Source organism: Lepidochelys olivacea, assembly GCF_965140295.1.
Source record: "Lepidochelys olivacea isolate rLepOli2 genome assembly, chromosome: 1".
NCBI lineage: Eukaryota > Metazoa > Chordata > Testudines > Cheloniidae > Lepidochelys > Lepidochelys olivacea.
This window is the reverse complement of record NC_140411.1, coordinates 143,537,909-143,552,428: the sequence shown is the minus strand read 5'-3', so window position 1 is coordinate 143,552,428 and position 14,520 is coordinate 143,537,909. Positions and strand designations below refer to the sequence as shown.

The following is a 14,520-nucleotide window of genomic DNA, read 5'->3' as shown; positions in this document are numbered from 1 at the left end:
ATGACTGCAACCTAGTGAAGTACCTACCTCATGCCATGACACTAGCCAGAGTTTGCACCATACAAAGCTGCTGGAAGCAAGGTTTTCACTACTAAATGACCTTCATTAATCATGGCTTGATGATAGTCTTGCTTAAGCCATCTGGCAATTTGTCAATGAATTTAGCCGTATTGTCTCAAACTGAAAAAACGTATCTTGCTACGAGAGCCGAGTAGTTTGCAATTCTAAACTGTAACTTTGAGGTCATATATTCTTCGAAGAAAGTTTTGTTTGTTTTGTTTTTTTTAAATCTTTATGCTTAGGTATGGATTTGGAGCATCCTTGACATGATTTCTCATCGACTGCAGTCACCACCAAAGAACCTTCAGTTCAGTGTGTGTGTGTGTGTGTATCAAACATACAGCTAAGGGTAGCATAAAATCCCTCCTTTACCTGTAAGAGGTCAAGAAGCTCACATAACCTGGTTGGCACCTGACCAAAAGGACCAATAAGGGAAGAAGATCCTTTCAAATCTGTGGGGGGAGGTTTTGTTTGTGCTCTCTAAGGACGGAGAGGAGGACCAGGCAGGAAAAAAACCTCTCCTAAAACCCTACCTGAAATAAGCATCTAAGATTACAAAAATTGTAAGCAAAGCAAGAAAATGCATTAGATTATCTTTTGTTTTAGCTTGTGAATTTTTCCTATGCTAAGAGGGAGGTTTATTCCTGTTTTTTGTAACTTAAGTTTTGCCTAGAGGGGAATCCTCTGTTTTAAGTCTTCCTATCCTGTAAAATTAACTTCCATCCTGATTTTAGAGGTGCTTTTTTTACTTTATTATAAAGTTCTGCTTTTAAGAACCTGATTGGTTTTTAGTGTCCTAAAAACCCAAGGGTCTGGTCTGTGCTCACCTTGTTTACCTATTTGGTTGGTATATTATTCTCAAGCCTCCCCAGGAAAGGGAGTGAAGGGGCTTGGGGGGTATTTTTGGGGAAACAAGAACTCCAAGTGGTCATTTTCCTGAATCTTTGTCTAAATCACATGGTGGTGGTAGCAATACCGTCCACGAACAAGGAAGGATTTGTGCCTTGGGGAAGTTTTTAACCTAAGCTGGTAGAAATAAGCTTAGGGGGTCTTTCATGAGGGTCCCCACATCTGTACCTCAGAGTGGAGAGGGAACTCTGACAGTGACTAGAAAAATTCTTGATCCTGGGATGGCATTTGGTATCTCCTTTCTGTTCTCTTAGCAGTGGGTGGAAGAGATGCTGGGGTTTAAAATTTTTAGGGAATTAGCAATTCTTTTTAATAATTCTTGATATGTTTTATGATCATCCTGAAGCAGGGACAAGGATTATGACACTGTTGCCTCAAGGGGAGGGGATGAAGATGTATTCAAAGGATGTACAGGATGTTTGCAAGGAGGCTATACCAATTAGGTCTGGTTTTAAAACCTCTAGTACTTGATCAGTACTGAGAATGGTAATGGACATGTGTCACTGCCTTGAGGGTGACTTAGATGGGCAAGGTACCAGAGAAGCCTGTGAAGCATGCCCCAGGGGTTCTAGAACAGCCACTGATAAGGCATCAGACCCCAGTTGTAAGTACCCTATCCCTACCCCTAGACTTGCTCCTGAAGACATGTTGGTTTCAGGATCGTTGTCCCTGATTAAGGATGATTAGAAGACATATAGCAAGGAGCACCTAGTTCACATTCTTCTTCTGACAACTCTTACAAAACAATAAGCTCCTTTATAAAGCTGGGACTTTTCAGCTTGAAAAAGAGATGACTAAGGGGGGACATGATACAGGTCTATAAAATCATGATGGGTGTGGAGAAAATAAATAAGGAAGTGTTATTTACTTCTTACAACACAAGAACGAGGGGGCACCAAATGAAATGAATAGACAGCAGGTTTAAAACAAAGGAAGTATTTCTTCACACAAAGCACAGTCAACTTGTGGACTCTTTGTCAGAGGATGTTGTGAAGGCCAAGACTATAACATGTTTCAAAAAAGAACTGGATAAGTTAATGGAGGCTATTAGCGAGTCCATTAGTCCATCAATGGCTATTAGCGAGGATGTGCAGGGATGCAAAAAAGCTCTGAAGTGTCCCTAGCCTCTGTTTGCCAGAAGCTGGGAATGGGCAATGGGGATCACTTGATGATTACCTGTTCTGTTCATTTCCTCTGAAGCACCTGGCATTGGCCACTCTCAGAAGACATGATACCGAGCTAGATGGACCATTGTTCTGACCCAGTATGGCTGTTCTTAAAAAGAATGCTGGGGCTTTCTAATTCAGTACAAAAAGGAAGGAATACCACATGTTCCCATTTACAAGGAACAGTCCTGATTATGACACTGCTATCCCACATCTTGCATTAAGTGGCCTAAAATGTCTTTGGGGTTCATTTAACATAGTGATATGTTGTGACACAATCATCACAATGTTGTAACACAACAATTTTATGCTGAAAGGGAAAGCCTTATCAACTGAAAAGGGTGGTTTTCTTCTGAGATCTCCCTTTCAGATATTGACCAAACCATTGCCTTTCTTAGTTTGTGAATTGTGATCTCTGGAGCGCTCAAGGAAATATAGCTACAGGCATAAGACCTACAGACAACAACAACAGATAGCCAAATAAACATATTCTAATAAAGAACTTGATTAATGCCTAGTGTATGCGTAGAAATTAAAGACCACACATACTGGAAGAAAGCACAGAACATCACTTCTCTCCATCATTCAGCACACCAACAGGAGAGAATTCTTATCTAGAGAACATGAGGCAGGAGGCCCTGCAACTATACCTGCTAGTGGTTCACAGGTGTGAGGTTAGACCCCAGCACATAAGGTAGGCACAGCCACACAATGGCCCCTTTTGGAACTCACATATCAAAGTGAAACCCACAGCATATTCCTTCACGGCCATCCTGATTTATTCTATCCTGAGCCAACAGGATGGTTCCTGTACCTAACTCAAGACTGGCATCTCTCTGTTCTTCCCTGTGCAGCTCAAAAAAATAAAGGCACAAGGAATGTAAAGACCTAATGAAGGTATTTTAAATCCAAGATTTCATTGATCAAAATAGTACCTTTCGAGTAACATGCTACAGAACCAGTTAGCTTTTTAATTTTGAAATTTTGCCAGTCACAATTATTGTCTAAAAGAAACAGTTCTCTATATAATATTGGGCTAAAGACAAGGCACCTTGTACATTGTAAAACTGGATCTAAACACTGTTCTAAGGCAGTGGTGCACAAACTGGGGCACAAGAGGTTCGGCAGGGGAGGTGTGCAAAGAAACTTTGGCCTTTTGCCCTTTTAAAAAGAAAAATACAAAAAAGAACAGGCTAGCTTATTTTCAACAATTTGGTAAGTTTTATAACTACAGTAGGCGTATTATGCCTTTAAAATTAAATTTGATTCTCATTCATTTTGAAGCTCATTTAATGATTAATAATTGATACTAAAAGACATAAACTGGCAACATATATAATAATAGTTGAGAGCCTGGGACCTCGAGTGACTCAGACACACTAATACTGAAGTGAATGAATGAACAGTCTCATCTCTGTATCCCCATCACCTTCAAGCATGAAAACCAGTTTCAGATTATAAGTAATGGAAGCAGGGTGCAACAAATTCTGTGAATGGTAAGGGGGATGCAACTGGAAAAGTTTGCACTTCACTGCTCTATGGGTCCCTGGTTTCTGTAGTATTCCTGTATGGCAAACCAGAAATTTGGCAGGTATCTCTCAGCTTTGAGGATTTTTTACATGACTATGAAAACAAACAATAGAACCAGTACAATATTTCTTTCAATATGCATTTGGTTCACTTTATATTTCTGTCAAAGTATTAACATGCCACCAACCTTTGTACTGAAATGCACAGCTGGTTTTGGCAGCTGGACAAGACAAAGCCAGGGTTTCTGACACACAGCTGATGCTTTTGGTGTTCGGGAACTAATAATTCTTCTCCTTCCCTGCCCATTGTGGGCAAAGGCAGAGGTGACCTCAATACCAAGTGCCCCACCAAGCCACCTAGTAACCCTGTCCTTACATCTTTCACAGCATTTAACAGTAATGGCTAAGCACATCAGATAATTCTTTCTGCTGAAATGATTACCAGTAAAAGAGTTAACACTGACATTTAAAATATCATTATGCATAAGAATTAACATACCACTGAGATTAATTGCAGCAAGTCACATCTCTCAGAACTACAGTTCAGCCTCTTGGTACAGCCCTTCATCAGTTTGCATTTAAGTCACATCATGAAGGTTTCCATAATACCCATAAAGAGTGGAAACTTTTTTGAGAATAAAATATTAGATTCTGGAACACCATTCTGTAACAGTGCATTGTGTCTTTGCAAATTCCACAGCTACAGAATCACAGAAAATGTGGGACCTTGCTTAACAATAAAGTAAATTAAAGGAAGGCTAACTTTAAATCTGAAGCAATGCAGTACATTAAAGAAGTGAAAGTCCATACTGATGATCTGCGCAGTAGACATTTATTTAAAACTCTATGCACCCGGCCATGATTCTAGGCACTTCAAAAACTTACAGTCAACACAAACCATAAAATACAATTAGAAAAAGAGAATAAATGAATTGTCTATATAAACCACATAAACTCTAATCATATTCACCCGTAGTTAAATACTCAGGAATATAAAGCTTTGTTGGAACATACTAAGAGAAAAACAGTTTGCATTACCGAATAGCTGCCACCCCGTGGCCGACTTCATGTATGACACCACTGATGAGGATTGCCGTGAAGAAATAAGTCAGTTGGCTGATGGGCAGATTTACACCAGGCACCTGTTCATGTAGGTATGACAACAAAGCAAAACAAACTAGGATACCAAGAGATACAAAGACAGATCATTTTGCCTTTAAACATGCTACTGCAACATAGTCGTTTAAAGACCAGAAGCACAACAAGGGCCCTTTGCGTACACAACTACCAAATACCCCTCTGCCCTTTCTACCTTATATATTTTTTTAAAAAAAGCCTTTCGTTACCTTTTATTGAAGATTTAAAACACTCCCATTCCAAAAAACGCAACAAAAACAAACCAAATACACATGACAAATCATGGGAGAAACTGCCCTAACTCTCATTAAGCTTCAGAAGTGTATGCAGATTTACACAGAAATGGTATACAAATAAATCAGTCATGGAAATTGCAAACATCAGTTTACAACTTTCTGTGGTGACTCTTGTAGGAATCGCTGCTCATCCACCATGAGATTTAAAAAAAAAAAAAAAACTCATGATTTTTAGGCCAATCACGTTTTTTGGTCTCTCTTCTTGATTGTAGACTCCTTCTGATCACTCCCACTGTGGCTGTGACAAATACAGGTTGAAAATTCAACCTTAAATGCATACAAAATGTGTGTACACAAACAATGCAGGCTGCCCCACTCCCTGACTCCTCTCCTGACAGATCCCACTGCCCCTGACTCCCTCTGCTCACCATTACCACTGACAGGCTGCTGTCCTACACATGCGGAGACTAACTTCTCCAAGAGCAGCTCCCAGTTCCAAGCCAGCAGTGGAAAAGGCTGCCCTGTGTTCCTAGCTTTATTAACCCGTTTCCCACACTGTAGTGGAAGCATGAGGTCATTGCTGCTGCTGAGCTTGGAGAATGCTCAGTTCTGCAGCATCTGCACCAGGGCTCTGACACCTCAGAGCACAGAGGTTGCACCCCAGTAATGAAGACATCTGAGGCAGCTGCTGTGGCTACTACTAGCAGCACAAACTGAAATATTGACCTCCAGTATTAGAAAGGGGGAACTGCAAAGAGTGCAGGCAAGATGACTGAACTGCCTGTGTTTTATCACCAGAGCCTTCCAAAACTGGCTTGAAATTGTAACACACAATAATATCATGAGTGTTGGCAACACTGCAATAATGCAATGAGCTGATGTTAGCAATTAGGAAGACAGTCTTTTTGTAATTTTCCTTAGCTTTTAAGCTACAGTTTAAGATATACTAAACTACCAAAACACCACCAGCAACATATTGATGCAATCGGAGAATTCCAAGCATACACATTTATTTCATTCTCTCATTTTAGAGAAGCTCCTAGAACCTTGAAGAATCTAAGGAGGAAATCATCAACACAAGAACAAGTTACAGGAAAAAGCCAGAAAAAGAGGACAGATGACAGGAGACAAAGGAAGCAGAAAATGAAGATAGACATAAGGATGCGGAGAGGCAGAAATCAACCATATTAGTATAGACAGACTGCAGGACAATGCAGTAAAGAGAGTGGGAAAGAACAGATAGAAAGGAGAAAAAACAGGGAGAAAACTGAAAAAAGAAAAAGAGGAGTAGTACAGAAAAAGGAAGTGACAAAAAAAGAAAAGCTTGCCTCTGAAAAAACTGGTTCTGGAGGTGGGAATCAATGAGAGAGGCATTAATCACTTAACCCAGGGTTCCTCAAACTTCATTGCACCACGACCCCCTTCTGACAACAAAAATTACTACATGACCCTAAGAGGGGGGAACCAAGCCTGAGCCCTGCCATCCCAGGCCGGGGGGGAGGGAAGGGTGGGAAAGAGAGGGAGACACACAACAAAGCCCAAGTCCCACCACCCCATGCAGGTGGGCCCAAGCCCAAGGGCTTCAGCCCCGAGTGGGGGTCTGTAACCTGAGCCCCGCCACCCAGGGCTGAAATCCCCTGGTCTTTGGCCCCGGGTTGAGAGGCTTGGGCTTCGGCCCCAGCAAGTCTAACACCAGCCCTGGCAACCCCATTAAATGGAGTTGCGACCCACTTTGGGGTCCTGACCCACAGAACTGCTGACTTATACTAGAGTTAAAAAAAAACAAAACTAAAATAAAACTAAAAATCCTTTTTAAAAGAAGGGGTAAGGAAAGCAGAGTAGAATATAGAGAGATAATATTTATGACTAGGCCTGTCACTGTCAGCAGAGTAGGACCATGATGCCACCTCTCAGCAGTCAGCACCACAGTCCTACAGTGTCTACACCTGAGAGAGAGCTCCTGAGGGAAGCAGAGTTAGAACTTCAACTATAGCACCCTACCAATTTGAAGCCAGCCGTGCTCGCCCACATTAAGCATCTTCTGTATTTTCTGCATCAACTGCTGGTGTTAATTTAAAGTTAGAGCTGCTGAGAAGAGCAGAGTTGTCTCAGACATGAACAAGGACAAAGTGCTATTAGCACTGAAAGCTGGCATCATGAGTCTACCATGAATATAGGATGCTTCCCGGCATCGGTTTTCAATGTCTGAAAACCTATTTTAAGATATATTTAAAAGGAATCTAATCCTTCATGAAATATACTGAAATTGAAAATAGCATTCTGTTAGGAAACAATGTCATCTCTATAGATATCTTAATTTTCTAAATTCTACTAAAGACATTTGTATGAAAAGAGGACCCTTTGTTATGATGCTTCTTTCACACCTCTGACAGTTGCAAAAATTTCCATAGTAAGCAACAGGTAGAGAATAATCAGTAGAAGAGGAAGACCACTAAAGAAACAAACATTCTATTTTCATGCAAATACTCATAAGAGTTGAGGCAGAGAACAGAAAATGTTATATAGATATATAGCTATAAAAGTAAAATTGACTGTTTTTCAATTATTCTTATAAGGCATCTCTTTAAAGTTTATTAAGCCAACAGCTACAGTATAGGGACTAACTAGTTTTGTGGTTTTGCACTCAGCAGCTATTCTCTTGTACACTGTCTATGCACCTCTCCTTTACTTACCTTACAATAATTATAAAAAGATCATCAAATTTGTATGCAACAGACAGATGGCTGATCTACAGATACAGTTGGAGACAGCCCTATACAACTGTTCCTGTCACTGGGACTTCTCTTCTGCCACCAGCTATTGAATCACTTTATTACCGCTAATTGGATGTATATGAGTAAGTCAATGGCACTCCACTCTGAAGACTTCTGCTTCACATAAAGCTGTAAGATCATGATGGTCTCCGAGAGAAAAAGTAGGCAATGAAGGGGAGTGCAAAAACAAAATGGCAGATATATAGCAAGTACTCTTCTTTGGAATGTTGAAGTTTTTAAAAAAATCACAAACTATATCTGTTTTCCCTCTAAATATCTGGCAATACTACAATATACAGCAACTCTTTGAAAGGTAGGGTTAAAAAGTATGTTGTGATAATTCAAGGTAAAAAAGTAGAATAGGGAATATAAAAAGAATCACAAACCTGCCTAGCAAAAGCTTGCTTTTCACCCATATCTCTGAATTAGGTGTCTCTAAATACTTCTCTATCCTTGCTTTAAATGTATTGATATTAGCAGCCCTCATATCACAAGGGAGTCCATTCCAATTTTGGATATTAAATCTAAGTCGCTACTTTCATGGATCCAATTCACATGGATAGGTTATATCCCAAGGGTTCAGTTTTAATTTTCCCTTCATTTCCCCCTCTCTCTTAACAGAGGTATGTCACAAAGACCTTTCATTTTGTGAAGGTCATGACATGATCAATTCCATGTTACGATCACAAAGTGAGGGAGTGAGGATGGTGTTCCTGTACAAGAATACAATAATAAAAATGTGCAGGGAGAGTGAACTTTAACTTCTTTCAGAATTGTTACATCTGACAGAGAGAAGACATAAGAATATTCAGTTGGAAACATTCAATAAAATTGATGTAAACAATGCAGAACAACCTTACATGACTTTATATGAGAAGACAGATGCACTCTGGTCAGATGATTATACGAGAGGAAATAAAATTAGCTACATAACCCTTCTTGTAAACTAAAACTATTTATAAAGGTGATGTCATTCCTTCTTCACTGCCTCAGATATTCCAAAATAAGAGAGAAAGAAATTTTAAATGCAAACTCTTCCATTCAGCAAAACAGTTCTCTTCTTCTGGCACTGTATGATTTAGTGTCTGGTATCAGAAACCCGTGCAACAAATGAATACAATGTTATTAGCTCTGTAACCAGACATTGCCAACAGAGATAACAAAAATTGCTGTCTCGGATCACCAACTCGACATATGATCCTTGCGTGATTCAAGTGTTTAATCAGCTTCACAATATAATCCTTGCCTCCCACTATCCTGAACAGTTGCTCATCCTTCCTTCCCCCTTCTACTGACACCCTGAACCAAAACAAACTGAAACACTCATCTGTTTGTGGATTACACACATGGCTTGTTTTGCAAATTTCAAACCCATCACCCTACCCATCCCAAAAAGTAGGGATTCTAAATAGCTGAGTGGAGGCAAACCCTTATAGCTGATTGGTATTCTTAGTAACTGTGACGCTTTCTGGGTATTCAATATGCATACTATCTATTCCAAATTCCTCTGTGCTTTTTTTATATAAACTCTCATATGTTGCTACCTCTTTTTTTAAAGACTGAATAGGAACATGGCCATTTTTGGTATAATTGGGGAGACTTCTAATCTTGTGTGGAAAGATTTCAAGATCAGAAAGGCTAAAACATCTCCTATGAAGACATCTCTTTGGAACAGGTTATAATTCTTAAGCTGAAAAACAGAGAGGGAACACTTACCACGACTTGCAACATACGATCATTCTGGACTGCAGGAGCCTCAGTTATCATCAGCGTCAGTGTCTGTATCAGTGTCTTTCCAAGGAGAACAACAGAACCAAACATGGCAACTATGCCGAACACCATTCCTATACTGAACCTGAAACAAAGAGAAACAAATGGTCTTGCGCACATAAAAGAAGCAACTGCATATCATGAAGACACTTAAATGCATCAGTGCAGCCTAACATATCAAACAATGGGTCAAAACTTCCCCAGTGCTATTCTGTCCCTCTGGTACATCACCACAAAAGTATTAGCAACCAATAGAAGGCTTAAGCCTACAGGAGCAGAACTGCATTTTTCTCCAGTGAAGAAGTTAGTGTCATAATGTTATACAAAACCGCATCCAGTTGAGGGTCAGGATTAGACAGTGATTCACATTGTTTCCATGCCACTAGAACAGGAAGTACTTATTTTCTGATTATCATAACTTGCAAAATTTTATTAATGTTTCTTAACCAATGGGAGGCAAAATTGGTACTTAATGCATTAAATGGTATAATGGTATTTAATGCATTAGATAAAGCTTATTTTCTGGCTAAAATATTGCAAGTCGCTGTAAGCTTTTTTCCCTCCTCTAACAGTTTCATTGTTCCACTACCACCTTTAATTGAACCTCATCAGGAGTTAGTCAGTTAACAATTATTTTAAGCTGCTTGCATTTGTAATTAAAATAAAAGGGACAAGTGGAAGTCAGTATGTTCTCTTTTGCTGTAAGATATTATACATATTATAAAAAGGCTATTTATGACTGATGTAAACCCATTTTAACCTAAAGTTATCTTACATAAGAGGAAACTTAAACAAAGAGCATCAACTCAGCAGATCTTTCCTCTTTTATTCACTCCTATCCCACTGACAGTAAAAGCAAAATAAGTTCACCACTGAACAGAAAGATTAATACATACAATGGAACAAATTCAAGACTTCTCAGCTGTTATTCCCAGAGTTAGTGCAAAATAATGCTGGAAACACAGTTTTGCATGCATTTTCTGGCCCCCCGAAAAGTACGCACAGTGCCACTGTGCATATCACTCACACCAGGAGCATAAAAAATTCCAGCAGAGGAAAGTGTAGAATGGATATAGGCTAAAATGTAAGCAATGCACCCTAACTCCCCACACAGCTGTAGAATGCCCAGTAAATGGCTTTGCCAACAGAGCCAAACTTGTGGCCCGATTTCTGTCAGGGTTCAAACCAAGCAACTTTTTAAGCTTGTGCCTCTGGCCAGCCAGAGTACTGAATTTGGTTCCACTGATTTCTCAGATTGTCCTCCCCACCAAAAGGTGTAATCCTGAAATGGGACTATTTGCATACAATCTAACTGACTTCAAAGGGACCACTCAGATGCTTGCAGGAAAAAGCTGCAGGCAGTATACCAATATTGTAACAATAGCATGATTTTTGTCTGCTGCAAAATACCAACAGGCATTTTAGGTAATACTGCAGAATTATTTCAGCTCAGCTTCTTGTTTATCTCCTTAATGAAAACAGTTACTTTATAAACAAACACTTGATTTATAATAAATGTTTTTGAAAGAGTACAAAGTAGAAAAGGATCTTCTATACAACAATAAAAAAGTATGCTAAGTCTTTAGCAGAGCAGACCAGGAAAAATTAATTTTTATTTCTTTATTGGGTATTTCATAATCTCTGAAACTATAAAGTATCAATGGTGCACTGACAATTTTCAGGGAAATTAGATTAGGAAAACACCTAACTTCCATTAACTTCTATATTCTAGTGTCCAGGGTGGAGCTCGGTGTACAGGGCTGGATATACCTTGTAAGACATGAAAAGCTACTTCTGGGTCTCCTAATAAATATATAACCTAGGAATTTACAATGTTTACAGCACTGAATTTTTTTCAGCCAATATTTTGCCAAACACGGATTTATAAAAAGAGAAAGAAAAGAAGATTGGTACTGTAACTACATTTGTGTGGTTTTAATACAAAGTTATCAAGGTTGCATTATAACCTAATCATTTTAAATCTAGCAGTGTGGTAATAATTATTGCTACTCTGATAAACAAGAGGAAAGTTTTCTAGTGTTTCTCCAATACAAGGCCAAACTAGAATTCTGAAACTGTACCATAGATAAAGAAATCTGGGTTTCCATCGTCCCCAACTGTAGAATAGACGGTTGAAGAGAGCAGTCTGCCATCGCATATGAAAAGGAGAGATGCTCAGCCCATATGACATCAGCCAATCTTCATAAGATGCTTTCAGAGAGCTAGATGACTATAAGAAACAATGGAAAGTTAGTTTGACACAGGGCTTTCGGGAAGATTTCATGTAATGACATCCAGTAGAACAAAGAGAAGAGTAGTATATGGGAGTATGTATGTGTGCATATAGCAACACTTACGTAAACCATGCAAAAATAATGCCTGCAGGCACCGCCCCCTACAGCTTCCATTGGCCGGGAACTGGCAAGGGGTTGGGGTGCAGGGAAGGGTGGGGAGTGAGGGCTCAGGGCGGGGGGTTGGGGTGCAGGAGGGATGCGGCAGGGGGGCTCAGGGCAGGGGTTTGGGGTGCAGGAGGGGTTTGGGGTACCAGCTCTGGCCTGGTGCTGCTTACCTTAACCGGCTCTGGGGTGGCAGTGGCATGCAGCGCGGCTAAGGCAGGCTCCCTGCCTGCTGTGGCCCCGCACCGCTCCGGGAAGCAGCCGGCACCACATCTTTGCAGCCCCTGGCGGGGGGAGGGGGCGGGGGGCAGAGGCCCCCATGCGCTGCCCTCCCCTGCAGGCACTGCCCCCCGCAGCTCCCATTGGCCAGGAACAGGCAGGGGGTGGGGTACAAGAGGGGTGCAGCAGGGGGCTCAGGGCAGGGGATTGGAGTGCAGAAGGGATGCGGCAGGGGGGCTTAGGCCAGGGGGTTGGGTGCAGGAGGGGTGCAGGGTGCAGCAGGGGGCTCAAGGCAGGGGGTTGGGGTGAGGGGTGCAGGCTCTGGCCCAGCGGCGCTTATGTTGAGTGGCTCCGGGGTGGCAGAGGCATGCAGTAAGGCAAAGGCAGGCTCCCTGCCTGCCCTGGCCCCACGCCGCTCCTGGAAGCGGCCGACACCACTTCCCTGCAGTCTTTGGGGGTGGGTGGGGAGTGGGCGGAGGGCTCCGCGCGCTGTCCTTGTCTGTAGGTACCTCCCCCGAAGCTCCCATTGTCCACGGTTCCCCGTTCCCGAACGACGGGAGCTGCGGGGGGCGGTGCCTGCAGGTGAGGTGAGGGCAGCGCACGGAGCCCTCTGCCCTTCCTCCCCCAGGGGCTGCAGGGACGTGGTGTCAGCCGCTTCCAGGAGCAGCACAGGGCCAGGGCAGGCAGGGAGCCTGCCTTATCCCCGCAGCACCATGAGGATAGCAGTCCTGCGGGCCGTAGCTTGCCCACCCTGGCCTATATGGTTTGCAGGATCAGAAACTGTTGGCATGTCTACATGTACGGCGCTGCAGTGCATCTGATGAAGATGTTCTATGCTGGCGGGAGAGAGCTGTCCTGTTGGCAAAATAAAACCACCTCCACGAAGGACAGAAGGTATGTCAGTGGGAGAAACTCAGGGTGGTGGTTTATTCACACTCTGAGCGACGTAAGTTATACCGACATAATGCATAGTGTAGACGTAGCCTAACTGAGCAACCTTTGTATCGTCACTATTGGATGAAGAGCATCCTGGTAACAACAAAAAGACTTTCCAGTCCCCATGCATACTCGTTTTATCTGCTAATAGAAATATACCTGGTAACACTAACAGTATTTTAAGCCAGTGTATTATTACAAATGCCATATGACAAACCAATAACAATTTCACACATCACTACCGGAGCAAAAATGCATTAATAGCCTGAGTTATGCCCTCTATATTATTGCATAATCTCAAAGATTGTGAATGCCTGTTAAACGTCTGGGAAATTTATATAAATATAATATAGAAAATAGAGCAACAGAAGTTGAGCCATGAAAACAAGTTATTAAAGGAGGAAAACCACTACAGCGCAGCAATCACAGCATACAGATCTTTCTGTAACCAAAAGTATAATCAGGTTCATATATGGAAAGCCACTTTGTCTTTTTTTGTATATTTAAATTGTAAGCTCTTTTGGGCAGGGACCATTTCTTACTACGTTTGTATCCTGGCTAGCGACAGAGTCCTGATCATAATGAGGCTCTTTGGATACCAGCATAATACAAATAATAAACACCATCTTTCCTTTTAAGTACCCACTAGTCATACTAATCTGATTATTTGCCTAAAGTCTGGATCATGCCTTCAGTATGACTGAAGCACATATGGTTGTGATTTATATACCTACCAACAAGTCAGAGACACCCTGTTGACATTCAACAGTTCCAACACATTCCCTGATGACTAAAGATATTCAAATTTGGGATTTTTCCTGGACTCTCCTGCTCTCCTCAAGAGTCCTCTTAGGACTGCTACCAACTACTCAATTGCCTCTAAACCATATGGTTTCTTTTCTTCTTTGCTCATGGATGAGCAGTATCAAAGGGGATCTAAAAAGAAAAAGGATGGCTGTGCAGACGGACTGAGAAACCCATTTCAAGGCCCGTATCCTGCAATGAGATGTAGACAAGCAGACCATTTGAAGTCCCAATTATTTCCGTGGGTTTCTACACAAGTGTAAAAGTTTTGCTCACATTCAACTATAGGATAGAAGCCCAAAATTGTTTGTCAAAACAGCATCTGAACAGCTAAAATCAGAAGACAGCCTGATGGCTGGTCTTTTTTTGATTACCTAAGAAAGAAAGATCGTAGCTCAGATTTTGGATTTGTTCCCCCCCCCGTGTATTCAACCACTCCTAATTAATGGAGTGCCTAGCTCAAGTCTGTTGTTCAAATTGTATTTGAGCAGATCTAGAACAAATATTGACACATTTTTTAAAATTACTCATTTTTTTTACAAATAGGTTATTGGACTTTTTGTCAGCTTAATTATTAAATCATA

The 14,520-nt window shown here is 41.3% G+C and overlaps 1 protein-coding gene across 1 annotated transcript in view; it reads right to left on the bottom strand.

Annotated features, from left to right (window-relative positions):
- MBTPS2 (membrane bound transcription factor peptidase, site 2) overlaps positions 1-14,520 on the bottom strand; it is a 47,776-nt gene that overhangs the window by 31,404 nt on the left and 1,852 nt on the right. Inside the window, exons 2-4 of the mRNA XM_084617757.1 lie at positions 11,663-11,811; positions 9,528-9,666; positions 4,703-4,806 (exon numbers count right to left, since the gene is read on the bottom strand). Coding sequence (XP_084473883.1) covers positions 4,703-4,806; positions 9,528-9,666; positions 11,663-11,811 — 392 coding nt within the window. The remainder of the gene's footprint in view (positions 1-4,702; positions 4,807-9,527; positions 9,667-11,662; positions 11,812-14,520) is intronic.